The sequence below is a fragment of the Protopterus annectens genome, chromosome 3.part1 (assembly GCF_019279795.1).
Source record: "Protopterus annectens isolate FY-2018-M chromosome 3.part1, PAN1.0, whole genome shotgun sequence".
Classification (NCBI taxonomy): domain Eukaryota; kingdom Metazoa; phylum Chordata; order Ceratodontiformes; family Protopteridae; genus Protopterus; species Protopterus annectens.
This window is the reverse complement of record NC_056732.1, coordinates 1,504,686,206-1,504,707,003: the sequence shown is the minus strand read 5'-3', so window position 1 is coordinate 1,504,707,003 and position 20,798 is coordinate 1,504,686,206. Positions and strand designations below refer to the sequence as shown.

General features: G+C 40.1%; 1 protein-coding gene across 2 annotated transcripts in view; it reads left to right on the top strand.

Moving 5' to 3' along the window:
* The window catches only part of TTC19 (tetratricopeptide repeat domain 19), a 700,715-nt gene that overhangs the window by 119,159 nt on the left and 560,758 nt on the right, over positions 1-20,798 (top strand). For both annotated transcript variants that reach the window (XM_044067578.1, XM_044067577.1), the window contains exon 2: positions 18,979-19,067. In XM_044067578.1, the coding sequence (XP_043923513.1) occupies positions 18,979-19,067 (89 nt within the window). The remainder of the gene's footprint in view (positions 1-18,978; positions 19,068-20,798) is intronic.

Here is a 20,798-nt window from a genome sequence, read left to right as displayed (position 1 = left end):
AAAATTAACAAACATTATGCTTCACATATATTGCTATATATCATATAACCTAAGCAACATTACAGAAATTATTCAATTCCTGCCCCTTTTTAAAACAACAAACATCTTTATTAAACCATCACATACTACATAGGCAGTCATACATTTTATATAAATGAAAACAAACCATACCGACACAATCCTAGTTGCAAGTATTTTACATCACAAGCCATACTGACACAATCCCAGTTGCAAACGTTATATATCACTTGTAATCTATCCAGTTTTTCTCACTCAAACATTACATAGCTCATTTAAGTCCTGTCACTTTTTAAACCTCATTCCTCACTTGTATGTATTGTTCCCACAATTCACATTTTTTCCTATGTAGTTTGCTCCTACCCCTTTCTAAAGATCTCAGTTCCAGTTGTTTTATCTCTGTTACTGTATTCACTACTTCCAGTATAGTTGGTTTTGGTTTTGGTTTTGATTTCCATTTTCCAGTAATTGCTTTTTTGACAGCCACCATTATTAGACACAGCAAGGCCTTATCACGTCTAAGCAATTTTGATTCTGTATCATAGCTCAGAAGAATCATCTCCCTCGTCAGACCAATCTGCTCACCCAGGATCTCTGACAGTGCATCCCGGAGGGAATCCTTAAAGTCCGCCAACTCACCCACACTCCCAGAAAATATGTTCCCAATTACCTCTTTCTTTCCCTTCACACCTCCAATATTTGCAGTCTGAGGAAAAATTCCCTGGAGCCTACTTGGGGTATAAAAATAACTATGTAAACATTTCCAGGCAAAAATCCTAAATCTTCTGGATTTTGTTGCATGTTTGGGAGACATACATATATCCCCCCATTGTTTTTTTTTTTTGTGTGTGTGAATTGCTTATCCAGTCTCTCTTCCAGATCCTTTCTAATGTCCTCTGATTGATTCTTATAGTTATCATGCATTATTTTATATGCTCTACTAATTATTCCTTTTTTAATGGCAGCTTCTGTTCTAGATTCTATTAAAAACTCTACCAGTGCTGGTCTTTCATTTAGAACCTCCCACATCCCTTTCCCTGATAGGGAAGGCAATCCCTAACCTGCAGTCCAAATAAATTCTTGGTGTCTTCCCATTTTGTCATCTTCTTTTTTTTTTTTATTATCACCCTATTTTTAAACTCCACCTTAATTTTATCCCACTCCCTAGCTATATTTTCGGAAGAAATTTCTATCCTGTCTAACAGCTCCTGAATAATCTCCATTACCCATTCCTTACATTCCTCATTTTGTAACAAATAAGTGGGAAAGTGCCAATGTCTCATTTTTATTTCATTACCCAGTGTTTTTATTTTAGCTGTTATTGACACGTGATCTGAAATAGCTATTGGGTGAGTGTCAGTGCTTTCAATTAAAAGCAGATGTTCCTGTGAAATGTAAATTCTGTCTAGCCTAGCCCAGTTTTTATATATTGGGGAATAATATGTAAATTCACTCCAAACTCCTATTATTGAAATCACATCTTCCGTGCCTAATATTTTCATAAATTTCTTAAAACATCTACCTTTCTTTGTTGTTTTATCCCTTATGGGCTCCCCAGACATGTCTTCATTGCTGCAAATCAAATTCTAGTCTCCACCTTTAAGTAATATTCTTTGCTGAAAACTGACTATTTCTCCCAAATTTTTCTTAAGCTCTGTTATAGCAGTTTTAGGTGGAATGTAAGTACATGCTGGTGTAATACTCCTCCCTTGCCAATAGCCCTTTAGCACTACAAATCTGTCATTATTATCTTTTTATCTTTTTTCTATTAATATTGGAGCTCCTCTTGCAATTAATATAAGTATTCCTCTTTTTCTTTGTCCCGGTATTCTTCTGAATAACCTTCTTGAAAAGCTTTCTTTGTCAAATTCATACACACACTTCTAAGTGTGTCTCCAGTAACGTAGCTATTTGCACTGTACATGTTTTAATATAGTTCACTGCTCTTTCTTGTTTGTATTTACCTATGAGGCCATTTACATTTAAAGACATTAATGAAAGCATTATTGTATTAAAAAGTTATTATTCCCATGTTTTATGTATAGCACCTTTTTTGTTAAATGTCTAGTTCCAGCCTTTGTGTTACATGCATACACTGTTTGGAAGGTTGAACTTTTAAACAGTTGTTTTTTTTGTAGTATCTATTTGAGCCTATGTCACATCTTATAAAACTTTTTTTTTATTTAAATGCTCTCAAACAAAAAAACAAACACACCACCAATACCCCCTAAAAGCTATTAACGTAATACTAACACACAAAATTATGTACATCTTCAAATATTGAAGTTTTACCCTTCTAATAGGAGCAAAAGTCCCAAACTGACAGCCACACTCACTGACTTCAGTTAACCTAAAAGAAAGGTTATCCATGCTAAGACGCATGGTGCAGCCTTTGCTTCTACTAACTGCTGACTGGGTTTGTCTTATCTTTATAACTCTCCCAGCTGGGAAAGCCCCTGAATGATTTCAGACAACATTAGCTACCTTGGGAAAGCCCCTGAATGCTTTCAGAGAACATTATCTACCTTGGGGAAAACCCCCGAATGCTTTCAGATAACACTGTCTCCTAGCCAATTTCTCTTCCCCCCCCCCCCCAGCCAGTCACTTTCTACCAGACTGTAGCCAGTTTCTCTTTATCATATTGTCTCCATGGAGACATGAGAACCATGTAGCCACTTTTCCTTTATCAGATTGTTTCCATGGAAACATGAAGACCAGCTGCAGAATTGTTGCTGAGCATAAATGTATGTGCTGGAAAAAAGCATCGTAATATTCAATGTTTTTTTCATTTAATTGCTCTCTCTTAAAGAAAACCATATACCACATAAAGAAATATTTACTTACAAACTTTCTCCCTCCTTTTCCCCTCCCCAAAACATTTTTCCGAACATTAATGACATGAAGTAGGGCATATGCTTTAGAGTCCCCCACAAGTCCAAGAAATTCTGAAAAAGTCCAATGTTTCCAGATTTTCCTGTACTGTCATATTTCACAAATATAACTATTGCATTGTAACCCCATATTAAGTTACTGGGTTTATTAATGTTCATCTCCAAAATCCTGTCTCTGCTTCATTTCCAATGTACTCTTGATTCTTGTAGTGTACTCTTGTGCTTCCTTCCTTCTCTCCAGCATTTTCCATTGAACAATTTGAAAAGGTTTCACAGGTACAGCCCTCTGTGGTCTTTATTACCAGAAGAACAAGAAGTATAATCTCCTTCTCTTTCACAGCTTACTTTTTGTTGGACAAACTTGTATTTCCTTCTTAGCATATATTTCATCAAAAATGATTTTGTCCCTCCAGGGAAGTATACCTTAAAGACAGCTGAGTACAGTAGTTTGAATCTTACACCTGCATCTTGACATTCCCTGAAAAGTGGAATAAATTAGCTCTTCTTCTGTCTGGTGTGCAATGAGTAATCATTTTCCACAAACACTCTGCTGTCTCACTTTTAGTACTTTGTTGTTCTGCCACAGTTTTGTCAGAATCAACTCCTTCTGCTGGTAGGATTGCATCTTTATTATTAAAGATCTAGGGTGCTTTCTTATAGCCAGGTTAGGAGAATACACACACAATGTGTCCTTTCAACTAACAGCTCCTACTGTGGAATACCAGTCCAATTGCTTATTTGTGCTTTCATAAAAAATTATGCAGTCTGTTTCTTCCAGCTTCTGTGGTATAGCTGAAACCTTCAGGTTTTCCCTGTGTGCTCTGTCCTCTAATTCTATTATTTTTTGAAACACCTCTTCCTGAGCAGTCTCCTATTCAGGCAGCCTTTTCTTCATTTCAGCCTCTGATTTTGCAACTTTATCATCTCATCTGAATATCTGTTTAAAGCTTCTTCCATTTTCCAGCCTTTTTTGTTTTTATTGATATACTCCATCAGTGTTGTTTTTTTTTGTTTGTTTTAACTAGGTCTGTATGCAGTTGTCTTCCTGTAGGTTATTGGAAGTCATGTCTGAAGATTGCATTGCATTTTGCTGAACAGCTGTAGAACTTCCCCCATTCAATGTTTCTTCCTCACTTTTTGTAGCTGATTTTTTCCAGGTCTTCAGTTACTGAAATTTACCTATAAACGCAAGTCTACTGACCTTCTCTGCTGAGTTTCTGTTTTCACACTGGGAAAGAACTAGAAATAAGCTGATGTTCTTCATCTCACATTGCTGCAGTCCTTACACTTGGGTAGTCCGCTGTCCTCGGTCGGCCCGAATATCAAAGTATAAAGCTGACGTCGGTCAGGGCGCATTTGACTGACATCACGACGTCAGGGTACAAATGCGCATGACCGACGTCATATCCCCAGTCTTTTTTGCCGCATGGTCCGATGCAGAAGCAGTATTGCAAGTGCCGGTTGGCGTTCTGAGATTTTTCGATTTAGAAGTTTCAGACCGAGTTCAAAGTTGGCTAAGTACCCCGTTGGGGAATATTTTAGTTTTTTCTTGCCTCAGTCATTTACCGGATGTCAGAAAAAGTTAATAATTGCATTTCTTGTGGGAAACAGATACCGCATAGAGATTATCATACTTTGTGTATTCCTTGCTTAGGGCCTGAGCACGACGTTGTTGGCTGTCGCTCTTGTGCTAGATTTAATAAGCACTATAAAGAGAAGGTTGGATTGTGCAAGGTTAGTCTTTGGGAAGCGGTGCAACTATAAAATGCCGCCGGATGCTCCGGCCCGCTTCTTCGAAGAAGCGCAAGGACAAGGCAGTTAAGCCTAGGCTAGAAGAACCGTCTGTACCAGACGCCGGTTCTTTAGAGGTGTCGGTGGAGCCGGTGGCTCCACCGGAGGTTTCTTTGTGTTCCCAGGGTGAGACCTTATTATTGCAAGATGTGGCCTCTCAGGAGACTACTCAGGCTGAGGGGGCTTCTCATCTTACTATACTCCCCTCCCTTCCTAAGGTGGCTAGGCCCTCTCCTTCTGTTTCAAAGGCTTCCCCCAGGGGCAGGCCAGGTTTAGCTTCAGTTGGTGTTACCCCTAGCTCTTCAGGTACTGTGCCCAGGAAGCATATGCTTAAAATGGCAGAAGATTTGATTACTTTGATTAGGGGTTCTATGCCCCCTCCTGATAAGAGACCTAGGGTGGAGCCTGAGCTGGGGGGTTTTGAGCAGGCTTCAGATGTTTCAGAGTCTTCGGCTGAAGACTTGCAGGAGTACTCTCCTTATTCTGATTCTGATGTGGATGATTCTACTCCTTCTGCTACTCCTCCTGAGGATTTTTCTTTTTCAGAAACTCTTCATTCCATGAGGGAGCATTTTAAGTGGGAAGGTCAGGACTTCTCTGATTCCAGGAAAAGGCTTAGGGAATTTCTGTTTTTACCCCAACATAGGCCTTTGGCTATACCTCCTGTTTTGGATGTAGTGGAAGATGTTTTTACAGAAGCTTCTCTTAATCCTGATTCTTTGCCTCCTGCTCCTGTTAAGCCGGATAGGTATTACAGGGTGCCTGAAGCTCATAAGTATCTTTTTAAGAGTCCTAGGGCAGACCCAGAAACTGTTAGCCAGGGGCCTAAAGGTGTTAAGGCTTCTGTTGTTAAGAATCCGGTTCCTGCATACAAGGAGGCTAGGGCCTTGGATAGATGGGGAAAGAAAGTCTATACTTCTTCCACTCTTGCTATGAGGGCTCTGAATTGCCAGTTTCACATGTTGAAATACCAAAATTATCTCCTTTCACAATTGAAGTCTAAGGTTGATGCTCTGGCAGTAGGTATTGATTGTAAGGAGTTGCAAGATTTAGTGCATGTTTCTGAACAGGTGGGTAAGCATTCTTTGCAATGTGGTTTTGATGCTGTACAGGCCTCGTCTAGGGTGGCTGCCACTGGGTCAGTTCTTCGCAGGCACGCCTGGCTGAGGGATCAGAATTTGTCTGAACATGTTAAAACAAGGATTTTAGATGCTCCTTTACAATCTGACGTGTTGTTTGGTCCTCCTGTTGAGACAGTTTTAAAGAAAATGGAAGACAAGGTTAAGTCTATGCAGACTGTTAAAGATTTTTTGCAGGTCCAGCCTCCAAAGTTTAGTAGAAATTGGCCTACTAAAGGGTGGACGTATCCTTCTTATGATTCACAGTCTAGGGGTAGATCTAGACGTGGTAAGGGCAGAGCCCAGGGCTCTTTCAGGCCTAGAACAGGGAGTTCTCCTGCACAGGCTTCGGGTGAGGGCAGGGGTCAGTCCTTTCGTAAGCAGACCCAATGACCTACCTTTTCAGCTGCCAGAGCCTGCTCGTCTGGCAGCACCTTTGGGAGGAAGGTTGGCACTTTTCAAAGAAAATTGGAGTTTAATTACCCAGGACAGATGGGTATTGGATATCATACACCACGGCTACAGGTTTTATTTCCATACCTTGCCTCCTTTCAAAGGCATGCCAGACGTTCCTCCTCCACAAAGAAAAGAGGCTCACAAACAGGTTTCTCTGTTGCTCCAACTAGGGGCCATACAGCCGGTCCCTCTGCCAGAAGTGGGCCTAGGATTTTTTTCTCGCCTGTTCCTAGTACCAAAGAAGGGGAACACGTGGAGACCAATTTTGGATTTATCTATCCTCAACACTTATCTGGACATTCCCAAGTTCAAAATGTTGACGTTGCAGCAGCTTTTACCTCTGCTGGGCAAAGATCATTGGATGGTAACTTTGGATCTCAAGGAGGCTAAGTTGCAGAAAGTATCTGCGTTTTCGAGCTGGGACTTCTCTCTATCAGTTCTCTGCATTGCCCTTTGGCTTATCTACTGCGCCCAGAGTGTTCACGAAAGTTCTGGCTCCAGTGATAGCTTTCTTCAGACTAAAAGGAATACAGATCTATCCTTATTTGGACGACTGCCTAATTCTGGCTCAAGGAAGAGAAGAGCTTCTTCATCATTTGGAATATGTGATAGCAGTGCTAAGATGCCTAGGGTATTCTGTGAACGAAATAAAGTCCAGTCTAGTACCCTCTCAAGACATGTGCTTTCTGGGTGTGAGACTGAATACAGCATCCCAGATGGCCTTTTAACCCCGGACAAACAAAAGAGTCTATCCCTTTACTTCCATCAACTATCTCATCAGTCTGGGCTGACTGCAAGGACAGTCCTTCAAGCCTTAGGGTTCATGGCATCTTGTATTCTGGTGCTTCCCAATGCCAAACTGCATATGAGGAAGCTACAATGGTATCTCAAAAATGTATGGACGCAGCACTGCCAGGATCTAGACACTGTCATTCAAATAATACCTTGCATTCAAAAGGAATTTTTGTGGTGGGCTCAGGAATGTCACCTAAACAAGGGACTCTCTGTGACCCGGCCAGAGGCGAGTCAGATTTTAACGACAGATGCCTCAGACAAAGCTTGGGGAGCTCATCTAAATGGAAAGTGGATACAAAACAAGTGGCCTGTCAGACTACAACATCTACATATCAACATGAAGGAGATGTTGGCAGTCCAGTTTGCATTAATTGCTTTCAAGGAATTACTTCTTCCAGGGCAGGTGTTGATTCTAACAGACAACACAACTGTCATGTGGTACATCAACAAGCAAGGGGGAACGCATTCTTATCCTCTATGCAGGCAAGCAATGATTTTGTGGGAGACTGCTCTCAGTTTTCAGCTCAATCTTCAGGCAAGGTTTCTGCCAGGAGCACAGAACTCCTTAGCAGATGTGTTGAGCAGACGAATTATGGATCCCCACGAGTGGAAATTGGATCCTCATGTATTTCAGAAATTGACAGTGTCATGGGGAACTCCAGACATAGATCTGTTCGCTTCTCCACTAAACCATCAGCTGCCAAAGTTTTGCACAAAAAGGTTTCATCCCACAGCTTGGAAAGTGGATGCTCTTTCTTTCAATTGGAGCAATCTTCATGTGTATGCCTTTCCACCTCTGCCTCTCCTCCCAAAGGTACTTCTAAAGGTCAGACAGGACAAGCCAAGGATGATTTTAATAGCTCCGGATTGGCCTCGACAACACTGGTACCCATTACTGAGAAGTCTGGTACGGAAGCCTCCATGGCCTTTGCCTTCAATTCCACACCTGTTGTCGCAGGAGGACAGCCATTTGCTAAATGTCAAGCTTCACTCTCTGCACCTAACAGCCTGGCATATTCTGTTTTGAACCATAGTGGGCCTCCACTTCCTCAGCAAGTTTTGAATGTTATTTTGGAAGCTAGGAGGCCTAGTACAAGGAAAGTGTACGCAGACAAATGGAAGAGATTTTGTTTTGGAGTGCAGCAAAAGATTTTGATGTTTCTGAGCCTAATTTGTGTGTGGCTCTTCAATATCTTACTGAGTTACTGGACAGAGGTTTGTCTTTCTCTTCTATTAAAGTTCATGCTGCAGCAATTTCAGCTCACTATGATTGCAACCCACCATTGTTTTCTCATCCTTTGTTCAAGCAATTTCTTAGAGGGGCAAAGAATATAAGACCCCCACGAAGAGCTCCTACTCCTGCTTGGGATCTCAATTTTGTGTTGGAGAAACTCACTCTACAACCTTTTGAGCCTGCTGCTACTGCTGAGTTGAAATATTTATCATGGAAGACTGCTTTTTTGTTGGCCATTACCTCTGCAAGAAGGGTTTCTGAATTACAGGCCCTTATGGCAGTTGAGCCTTTCTTGATTTTCCATAAGGATAGGGTATCATTACGTACTAATCCTTCCTTTATGCCTAAGGTGGTTTCTAGTGTGGCTTTAAACCAAACTATTCATTTGCCTACTTTTTATGCAAATCCCCAAAATAAAGGGGAAAAGATTTTGCACACTTTAGATGTCCACAGGCAGTTGCGTTATTATTTGGACAGAACTAAAGGGTTCAGGCAGTCTCAGCAGTTGTTTGTTTCTTTTGCTTTGAGTTCTCAGGGCAAGCCTGTATCAAAACAAACTATTTCTAAGTGGATTGGGTTTTGCATTGCTTTCTGTTATTCCCATCATGGCAAGGAGATTCCAGCTGGGATTAGGCCTCATTCCACTAGGGCTACTGCCACTTCAACAGCTTTTTTGAGGGGAGTGGCAACCAAGGATATTTTGGAGGCAGCTACTTGGAGTTCTGTGCATACTTTCTCTAGGCATTATCACCTGCCACTTTACTCTAAGTCCAGGGCTGGTTTTGCCACTGCTGTTTTGCAGGGCATTTTGGCAGCTCCTGCTTCCTTATAATTTGGCCATCCTCCCTTACCTCTGCTTTGGGATTCTACCCAAGTGTAAGGACTGCAGCAATGTGAGATGAAGAACATAGTACAGTTTTGTACCTACCATAAATGTAGATGTTCGAAGATCCACATTGCTGCAGTCCAATTTACCCTCCCTCCTTCCCCTCTGTAGTTAGAGGCGGTTGTGTGGGTTGGGTTGTACATTTTGTGTATATTGTATATATTGTACATATAGTTAGTGCAAGGTTGGTTGGTTGTTTGCTGTCTTTTGGTTTTGACCTTTATTTTTAGGGTCTTCTGACATCTGGGGCAAGAAAAGACTGAGGATATGACGTCGGTCATGCGCATTTGTACCCTGACGTCGTGATGTCAGTCAAATGCACCCTGACCGACGTCAGCCTTATACTTTGATATTCGGGCCGACCGAGGACAGCGGACTACCCAAGTGTAAGGACTGCAGCAATGTGGATCTTCGAACATCTACATTTATGGTAGGTACAAAACTGTACTTTACTCAATGTGCAGCTATCTTGGAAGTCCTCTAACTTGCACACATTGTTTGATACCTGACTTATTTCCTGACCACTTCCAAAAAGCAAACGAAAAAGTGTAAGCCTAACAAGTATAAATATCTTGTGAATTATAAATGCTGTTAAGGAGTTACATGCAGTAATATTATTTACTAAAACAGTTATTTATTTATTTTGCTTGAGTTTACTGGGTTTAGTCAAACATCCCTTTTCGGTGGAGGCCCGGGAAGATGAGTTCCAACATGTTACAAACATTTTTAAACAGACATTCAGTAACAATTATGCATACATTTGCTGATTAGATTACATTTATATGAAATAAAGCCCACAATTAGAGTATAAAATATATCTATCCATTAATAGATGTTGAACATTTGAACAGGTGTATTTTGGGCTTGTCAGGTATATAATAGATCATGTGATTAGTGCTTAGAAATAAAAAGAAATGGGTGTGAAGGCAGGAACTAGGTAGGGCAGAAAATGTTAATACTATTGGAGATGTTGAAAGTTGTTTAAACAAGATGTTCTGATGCTAATGTAAGTCATTTTGATTTGAGCATGACAGAAGTTGTATCTTTGCATCTTCAATTCATATAACGTAAAAGAAATGTGTAAAGCAGGTTCATAGATAATTATATATATGTATATGATTATAATGTAATACTAAAAATATAGCGGCGGTGTGAGTAGTGTCACAGCACTATGCATATGGCTGGGAGATGCTAGTAAAACTATTCAGGTATTGCTGAAGACTAGTTATGGGGCATATGATTCTGACTGAAGAGAAGTATAATAAAAGTCTGTTTTTACAATTATAATTGTCAGCGCAGTCATGGTTGTACATCAGCACTGGAATATATTATGATGCAAACAAACCCAAAAATATTTTTTTTCTCTAAAGTTTTGCAAACAACTTTTCATATCTTGGAAATTGTATAATCTAGATATAAAGTGTCAGAGCCCTTTTTCAGCAGCCAGACATAAACGTTTACATGATGGCAATTAATTATTTTCTGGGTACTTGTTTATTGAGATATTTAGATAAACATGTAAAGTTTTACTTATTGTATTATTAACATTATGGATAAACCAGAATATCGCTCAAGATATACAACTTACTGTGAAAATAGCAATGGCACTTTCTTAACATCATCTTCTTTTTCATCTGATGCCAGTAAAATGCTTGTAAGTCACCTGGTTTTGGAAATATCATTGTAGACAGAAATGTTGCATATTTTCATAATTAATAGCAAACAACTATCTGCAGTATACAGTGCTGTACTATTTTAACATTGACAATGCATTTTTTCTGTCTGACCATGACATTTCACTCAGTGCCCTTCAATAACGTATAACTTTATCAGTTAAGAATATGAAACAATGAATAACATGTGACAATGATTAGCAATCTTAGTGTAATTTTTATTTCTTATATCTTGTCCTTATATATGCTGTCTACTATAAATGTATTAGTCAGTTAACTAAGCTATCCTACTCCCAGAAAAAAGTCAGTACACAATAACAAGCATGAATAAAAATTGTTAAAAAGAAAACATGTATACTCATCTTATAGCTTAAAATGTGGTAATCTAATAAAGATGTTTAAAAAGATGTTCTGACACTAACATAAGTCATTTTGATTTGAGCATGGCAAAAGTTATATTTTTGCACCTTCAATTCATATAATATAAAAGAAATGTTAAGATATACTACTGCAGTAATACTCCAAAGACCCCCAGGTGTTGTGCCATTGATTGCCAAGTAATGGCTGCCCAGGAGTGAGATAACATGGAACATTTGCACTGTTAAAAGTGGTTGTAACAAAGGTACACAAAAAAGTTTAGTGATGTTTAAAGGAGAACTACACCCACAGACTCATAAAAACATGTTTATTTCATCATGGTTTGGTATTTTCTACATTTTAACACCACTCTGGGACTATTTACAGGTTTTTAAATATTTTTATACAAGGTTTCTGAGTCTGACAACATGGGGTCTAACATTTTGAAGTGATCCAGATTGTTTAGTCTGCCTCTAGGTATCCCACAATGCAGTAAAAACAAGGTGGATTCCCTACAAGGCAGAAAAACAAACTCCAAGTAAAACAAATTATGTTTAATAGGTGAGCGCTTTTCACGGTTAACAACCACTTCATCAGACAACACAGTGACAAAATTCAAAAGCTCTTGTACAGTGCATTGATAAATAAGGAACTTCTCTCAATTAGCAAAATTCAATTAAGACAAAAAATTTTTGAAAGTAAAAATACATTTAAAATCAATGCTTCACTGGTCTCTGACGCAAAAAAGGCTTAAGTGAGACCATATCATTGATACCAGGAAATGTATGAGCTTGAAAAAAAAAATTTTTGCTTGCAAGCTTCCGTTTTATTCCTTATGTCCCCCCTTCTAGAGTCTTCTGCAAGTATTTCTAAGACAAAAAACCTAAACTGATTCTGTTTATCATTTAACTCAACATGCTTCGCCAAAGCACTAGTACTTTTATTATTCCTAATATCCCTTATGTGTTAAAGTACCTGCTCCCTAAGTGAGCGGTTAGTTTTGCCAACATAGTAGGCACGGCATAAAGCACAAAAGGTATAATACACTATATTCCTGGTGATGCAATCAGCATAGAAGGAGAAATCTACATAGCAGCCATGTGTAGGGTGCAAGAAAACTAGACCCAGTAAAAATGAATTTACAAGCTCCACAGTGCCTACATGGAAAAGTCCCTACTCTCTGTGAGTCTATAACTGGTTCCTGATCCTTTTTATAACATAGTTGCCTCTTGATTGATTGAGAAACTCGGTCTGTCTGTTACTGTCTCTAAGCTCATTATTAGCATATAAGATATTCCAGTTTCCCTTAATAATGTTACAAAATATATCCACATCACTAAAGAAAGTCAATGTAAACCTAACTTTCCTTCCATTTACATGTACTTGAGGGGTCTCATTGGAATCCGGTCTTCAGAAAAAAAATGGTCTACCTCTTGTATCTCTCTCATTAAAAGCAGACTGTATGCATTCATCAATTTCTTTCTCCTTGTAACCCCTATTCAAGAAATCCACTTTAAGTTTACTAAAGGCATCAGATAGCCCTTCGTCATCATTGTGAAGCCTCATCATCCTAAGGAACTGCCCAGACAGGACATTCCTAGGGATGTGGCAATGGTGCATTCTCTCTCTCTCTGCAGCAATGTGTTTTTCCTAACTTCTTTTCTATAGAGACCCATCTTAAAAACACCCAGAGCAGATCTATGGACTTTAACATCCAAAAAACAAATCTCTCCCACAGAATAAGCATACGAAAACTTAAAAAGTGGTAGTGGTATGCAGATACTCTATAAAAGCAAGTAAACTTCCTTCATTTTCCTTCCAAAGCAGGAAGACATCATCCACAAACCACTTATACCAAATAATGGATGAGGTATTAGTAAAAATATCTCTGTCTCCCATTTAGCTAATGCAAGGCTGACGTAGCTATTGGCACAAGCTGTGCCTATAGCCACGCCAACCTTCTGGAGATAATACTCTTTACCAAAAATAAAAACATTATTTTCTAAAATAATCTCAATCAATCCGTATATCAGATTTACTTTGTCACTAGAATAATGCTTACCTTTCAACAATTCTCTTGATGTTCTCTATCCCTCAATCATTGGGGATAACTGTAACAACAATCTTATATGTAGTGTTACTAAAAACACCTCCTTCCCAGGATCTAAGCCTCTGGTCCCCCTATAAAGATCTACCAAAACTTTTTTGTCTCTCTCAATATGGTGGGCCATTTGTCTACTATAGGACATAACATCTTCTCAGTGAAAATTGACAGGGGTTCAGTGACTCACCCTCTCCCAGAAAGTATGGGATGCATGGGTGAGTCAAACAAATTCTTCTGGACTTTTGGTAGTCCATAAATCATGGGAATAGTAGGGGTTTCAACTCTAAAATACTTAAATCCACCTGTATAGCCCCAGTGATTAGCAGATCAAGCACCAAAAACAACACTTTCTCTATTAGCGCTTTAACCATCCTGCTATTAATAGTAACAAAAATGGTCACTAAGTAAATTAGTCCTATTCCTACAGTACATATCCCTATTAAACAGTACAATCCCTCCCCCTTTATCTGCTGGATGGAATTCAACAGTTCTAATATTCTTCAGTTCAACAAGTGCTTCACACTGAGCTTTACTTAGATTAAAATATGCACACTTGTGCTTTCTTTTAAAGCAACTCCAAATCTCATCTTCACAAACATTACAGAAAGCCTCTACTGTTGGATGAATCTTAGGTACATAAGTGCTAGTTTTTTTTAAAAGGCAGATAGCTGCAAGATGTACTTAATTTAGAAAAATCAACAAACAGTGTTAAGTCCCTAACAAACATTTTTAAGTTCAAAAGCACATCTAGCATGTCCGACATCCTGGAAGGTATGAACAAAAGTCCCTTATTTAATACTGAATACTGTGATTCAGTCAATTGTAAACAAGAAAGGTTAATCACCAAGTCATTCTTACTGTGCTGCAGGTGTTTCTGTGCACCACCCGACTCTGTTTTTTGTGGTTGGTGAATGCATCCTCTCTTCCTTCTGCTCTGCAACCATCCATTCCATTGTCCCTGTTTTATGGGCAGAGGCTCTGGCAATGGAAAAAGGTTATGTCCCTTAAAAGGGACAAAGACAACCACAAGGCATTCTATAACTATGTCAAGAATCTAAATGGCAATGCTCAGATCTGCTCTGAGCTACAACAGAATGGCATTAAATATACTTATCCCAAGGATATTGCCAATATCCTGGCAGATCGATTCTGTGCCAACTTCACCCCCCTCTCACCCCCTAAATGGCCCAGCTCAATACCGGAAGATTGCCAAATTCTGGTAATAATGGCCACACAGGTAAAAATGCACTCTCCAAAGCTAAGAATACAGACCCCATGGGACCAGATGACATCCCGTGCAGTGTACAACATGAACTACAAAATGAACTGGCACCTCACCGAAGTGTCATGTTTAATCATACCCTCACCTCAGGCTTCATGCCCACTGAGTGGCGCACAGCTACAGTTATCCCACTCCACAAGGGGGATCCACCTTGGATCCCAGGAACTACCGCCCCATCAGTCTGATGAGCTTGATCTGCAAGCCATGGAGCGTATTATCTTAGATCTTATAAACAAAGACATTGGCAACCTTAAAACACTGGACCCCCACCCAGTTTGGGTTCGTGAAGGGCTGATCTTGTCTCCTGAACCTGATTGACTTCTTCGAATCAGTCTTCAGAGCCATGGACGAGGGTAAGGCAGTCCACACAGCCTATCTGGACCTAGCCAAGGCCTTTGACACCATCCCCCACTCTGGAATCATAGATAAACTTACTAAGCTGGGCATTAATCCCTACATCACTCGATGGGTTGCCAACTGGCTTACTGACAGAATCCACACTGTATAAGTAGCTGACTCCAAATCCAGCTCGTGACAAGTGGAGTACCTCAGGGTTCAGTCCTGGAACCTCTCTTGTTTGGCATCTACTTCTCTGAAGTACAGGCCAACACTAAGGGACTCTGGCTAACAAAGTTCGCAGATGACTGCAAACTGGGAGCCATTATTGAATCCCCAAATGATGTGGATACTCTACAAAAGGGCCTTACAGAAACAGATGCTTGGTGCCAGAGCCATGGGCTCAAGCTCAATGCCAAGAAATGTATAGTTATCCCCTTTGGGAAAAAACATGCACCCGTGAATTACCACATAGGTAGCAGTACACTAAACATCGAAAGTGTGATAAGAGACTTAGGGACACAGGTGGACAGTGGTCTCACCTTCATTAACCACATCGCCACAACAGTCAGGAAATCCTACTATGTGGCACACCTCATCACTAAGGGCTTTTCATCCAGAAAAAAGGAGGTCATTGTCCCACTGTACTCATCCCTCATTAGACCCATTATAGAATACAATGCCCCATTTGGTATGTACCTCTCAAGACATCTGCAACAACTGGAAAGGCCACAGAAATACCTCACTAAAAGAATCACAGGCCTAAAGCAGATGCCGTATGCTGACCGCTTTAAAAAACTCCAGCTATACTCTGTTGCATATCATCTACTCCAAGGCGATCTCTGCTTAACATACAAGGCCATATCAAACCCAGAGCTGCTGGACATGCTACATTTAAAGAAATCCCAATCGCTCAGAGCCACACACTCCAGGGATCTAAACCTTGTCATCACAATAAACAAAACATGCGGGAGGGATAGGTTCCTGACCCAGAGACTCCGGAATAGACTGCCCATACATATCAAGCTGAGCACCTCTTTGGCCCTCTTCAAAAGGAACCTTGATGACTGGATGGGAGAAAGGAAATTCACCCCAGGGCTCACATCAGTCGCCCTGCTAGACAGGGGTCCAGGGAAGTAAATAGTGTGGGAAGAAAAAGCCAGCGAATTGTTATGGCTAGGCTTGTATAGGCCCTAGGGCCGATAGCCTAGTACCAGCCTATGAACCTATAAGGGGTCCCAGCGGCCATACTCATGGATGCTTCTAATGATCCTGAGCCAACAGTCCTTTTATCGCAAGTAAAAAAGCTAGTTGATGCCCTAGAATCACCTGTATCTACTGACACAGGCGTATTAGAAGGAATAGTAGCTCGCAACGCTGATGTCACCTCTTGTGCCATCCCTCCATCGACTGCGTCTCCCATAATAGGTTCACCTCCAGGCAGCGTGACTTGATTGACGGCTTCTAATACCATCTCATGGGTGGTACTCGCATCAGTGAGTCTTCTTATAATAGGTTGATCGACAGGTACAGCATTATGATTGGTAGATTGCCTCGACCAAGCAAAACTGCACCAAGTCTGAAATCATTAATGTCCCTTTGCAATTTCTTAGTTTTAGTCACTTGCAGTCTCTTTTCATAAGCTGCCAAATTCTCATGCAGTTATGTCAAGGTTATCTTGTATGATATCCACAGAGAAACGAGTCGTAATCTCAGTCTGTAGCTCTTTTATCACCTCAAGTAAAGTTTTTTTTTGAGGTAGAAAAAAGTCTATAAGCAACTGCATGTGATCATAACTAAGTCTCATATTCAGATTTTTCTATTCTTTTAACAACTTAGGATATGTATCTCTATAAGTAGTATGCGAAGATCTCTCGGTATTACTTTATGGTGTAATTCGACTTCCACATGAAGCCTTTGCCATTGTAGACGTTTGAATCTGTAAACCTTGTTCTCCAGGTTCTTGAACTTCATCTCAAATACTGCCTATCTCTCTTCTCCTTCAGTTGTAGATGTATTCACCTCGGCTACAGCATTCAAAAGGGGATTCACTTTCACAGATAAGATTCTTTCCAATCGATCCATTCTCATTCTATGGTTATTAACGACAGGGTTACAAGCCAACTCCACATTTATTCCCTCTGTCATGCTCCAAGTTCAAATTACAAGAAATAAATTAGCGAACTACAAATAAAATAAAAACCAGGATACGGAACTCGACCAGGAAACAACAAATGAACAAAGGTAAAAACAAGGTGGAGTCCCTGCAAGGCAGAAAAACAAACTCCCAAGTAAAACAGATACTGTTTAATAGGTCAGCGCTTTCACGGTTAACAACTGCTTCATCAGACAACACAGTGACAAAATTCAAAAGCTCTTGTACAGTACATTGACCAATAAGAAACCTCTCTCAATTACCAAAATTCAGTTAAGACAACAAAATTCTTAAAGTAAAACATACATTTAAAAGCAGTACTCCAATGGTCTCTGACGCAAAAATGGCTTAAGTGAGACCATATCATTGATACCTGGAAATGTATCAGCTTTAAAAAAACAAAGTCCATATTTGCTCGCAAGCTTCTGTTTTATTCCTTATGTCCCCCTTCTAGAGTCTTCTGCAATTTTGTTACTGTGTTGCCTGATGAAGTGGTTGTTAACTGTGAAAGTGCTCACCTATTAAACAGTATTTGTTTTACTTGGAGTTTTGTTTTTCTACCTTGTAGGGACTCCACCTTGTTTTTACTCTTGTTCATTTGTTGTTTCCTGGTCGAGTTCTGTATCCTGGTTTTTATTTTATTTGTAGATCACATAATGCAGTGCTTGCCTGTAAAAAAATTACATCATGCAGGTCTCTTTCTTCCTAAAACGCCTGTCACTGCATTGATTTTACACGCATACACTGCTGTCTTTCAGTCAGTTAGTTTTAAGTAATATTTCATGCTGTTCAATGACTACTTAAAACACAAGCAGTGCAAATGCCACAGAATAGACTTTCAAAGTGCTTTTTACTGTAAGCCTGAACTTTGACTCCTCTCCCATCTCCCTTCTCACCTAACTTCCCTAGCTGTCAAAGTGCTAAGGGTAATTTGAACTGTTACCTGCTGTGATTGACAGCTCACAGCAGGAGACTTGACTCCTGTACTGTTTCCCTATTCCAGCCTTTCCGTATTCTGTGACATCACAGAATGGGTTGTTTTTTAGGATGTTCATGGTGATGTCAGTTTGGGGAGAGAATTGGCCAGAAAACTATCTGTATTCATTGGCCTTGATGACATCAGTGAATTGTAGACTGCAGCAAGCTTTTCCATGGTGGGATAAAAGTCTTTTGAAAGTGAAACCACCACAGTACAGTAAACTGTACTATTCTGTTGGAGAGAAACAGTTGATTTAAAATATTTTAAACGCTGTATTGTTGCTTATTTATAGCAGGAACTCTAAATAGGGAGAAAAAGAAAAGAGAAGTTGAGTATTTAATAAAATAATTCTGTTATCCTTTAAAACCCAATAAGCAAACATATTCTTGTGTCGCAAGTTCAGTATGATGAGTTTTATTTTAAAGTTGAAGTGTGACTACACTGAATTACTAGTCTGTATAGATTAGGATTATTATGTGTTGAGTTTGAAGCAGTTTCAATTATATAGACTTAATTCTTCTGGACTAAAGCTGTGAATACTTTACAGATCATGAATTTGGGACCTTACTGTCTCACTGTACATTTCTAATGTGTAATTTTTAAATGATAAGTTCATAAAATGTCTCTGTACTAAGGGACACATATATACAGCTCAAAATTGGATTTTTGGTAATGTCTAGGAAGAGATGTCTATGAAACCTGGACTTTACTGTCTCAGTGAATATTTTAAATTTATCATTTATAAGTGATTACAAGCAAACAAAAGATCTCAATACTAGGGGACAAATGTAGGTATACATGGGAGTTCATGCTGTACATTAATATTGCTGTTTTTATTATAAGACTACATTATTTAGAAGAGAGAATTTTTAATATTAAATAATTGTGTTACTTTGGTTTCAGCCTTTTCCATTTTCAAATCGGCACAACAAGATGAAGAGGAGGCACAGTCTGCTGAAGACAGGATTGTGCTTTTACTGAAAAGGGCAAAGGTAAAGCAATTTGTTAAGTTTATGTAATTTCTTTTAGCATGTTTGTCAGAGGAGTAGTTGTAGTAATTATTATCAAGTTCATTCATGAGTGTAGTATAATAGAAAGGGATTTTCATACATATTTCAAGACCATTTAGTCTTGTGACCATTTATAACTATCCTCAGGCCTAACATCCTTTACCCAGGAGGACCATAACAGTCAATCCTGGAGTAAATATGTGAATACCCATCCAGTCGTCTAGGATGTCCTTCTATTCTCATGTTGCAGTATTCCAAACTCTTGGGTTTCCCTCTCTTGCTACCAGAATGTCCGGCCAGTATACAAAAGCTTCTAGTCACTGCAGGGTACTGGGACGTCAGACGTTGGCTAATGGAACATGGGCCATAAAACTGACGTCTACACGTACCAGACCTCAGAACTTCTCTGCCACCAGTTGAACATCAGCTGTTCCTGCCGTACCGGCCGTCAGATCAAAATTTCTAAGATAAGTACCTCGTTGGGGATGTTTTGTTCTTTTGGGTCACTGCATGCCTGTGTAGGTTCATGTCATCCAGGAAGAGAAGGTGTAGGTGAGGTTGTCAGATCCCCCATAAAGACGCCCTTGAGCTTTGCCTTTTTTGTTTAGGGCCTACTCACGACCATAAGTCTTGCGCCATCTGCCAGGCCTTCATTTCAAAAATCCTACTCAGCCGTTTGCATGCGTTGAACATTTATTTTGAGAATCAGCACCTTAAGTGCTTAGCTTTAGGTATGGAGCGGCTGTCCAGTCAGCCCATCAAGTCATTTAAGAAAAAGGCCAAAGGTGCTAGGCCTAAATCCATAGCTGCACCTCCTCCACCCGACGTCCCTCCTGTGGCTGACGTCAGCCTGGAGGAACGATTGTTAGCTGCCGATATGGGCACAGCGGGTACTGTTGTGGAAGCCGCAGAACCCAAAGAGGAAGGCACGTCCTCGGAGGTAAGGCAGACATAGGTTCATAGGTAGGTACTAGGCTATTGGCCCTAGGGCCTATATAAGCCTAGCCAAAAAGGAACCCTGGCTTTCGCCACCCAAGAAAATTATTTTCCTTTGCCCCTGTCGAGCAGAGCCACAGAAGTGATCGCCGGGGTGAATTTCCTATCTCCTATCCAATCATCAAGACTTTTCTTGAAGAGTGCTAATGAGGAGCTTTGTTTGATATAGATAGGCAGTTTGTTCCAGAGTATGGGAAGTCTCAGGGATAGGAATCTATCCCTCCAGCATGTTCTGTTTATTGTGGTGACAAAGTTTAGGTTCCTAGAGCATGTAGCTAAGAGGGATTGGGATTTGCTTTAAGTGGAGCATGTCCAACAGCTCTGGGTTTGACATAGCTTTGTATGTTAGGCAGAGATCACTTTTGAGTAGGCGATATGCGACAGAGTAAAGCTGGAGTTTTTCGAGACGGTCTGCGTTGGGCACCTATTTGAGGCCGGTAATCCTCTTTGTGAGGTATTTCTGTGGCCTTTCCAGTTGTTGTAGATGTCTTGTGAGGTACATACCAAAAGGGGAGCTGTATTCTATAATGGGTCTAATGAGTGACTAGTAGAGGGGAACAATTACCTCTTTTTTTTCCTGGATGAAAAACGTTTTGTGATGAGGTGTGCCACGTAGAAGGATTTTCTGACTACTGTGGCAATGTGATTATCAAAGGAGAGGCTACTGTCCACCTGTGTCCTAAGGTCTCTTACCACACTTTCGGTGTTAAGTAGACT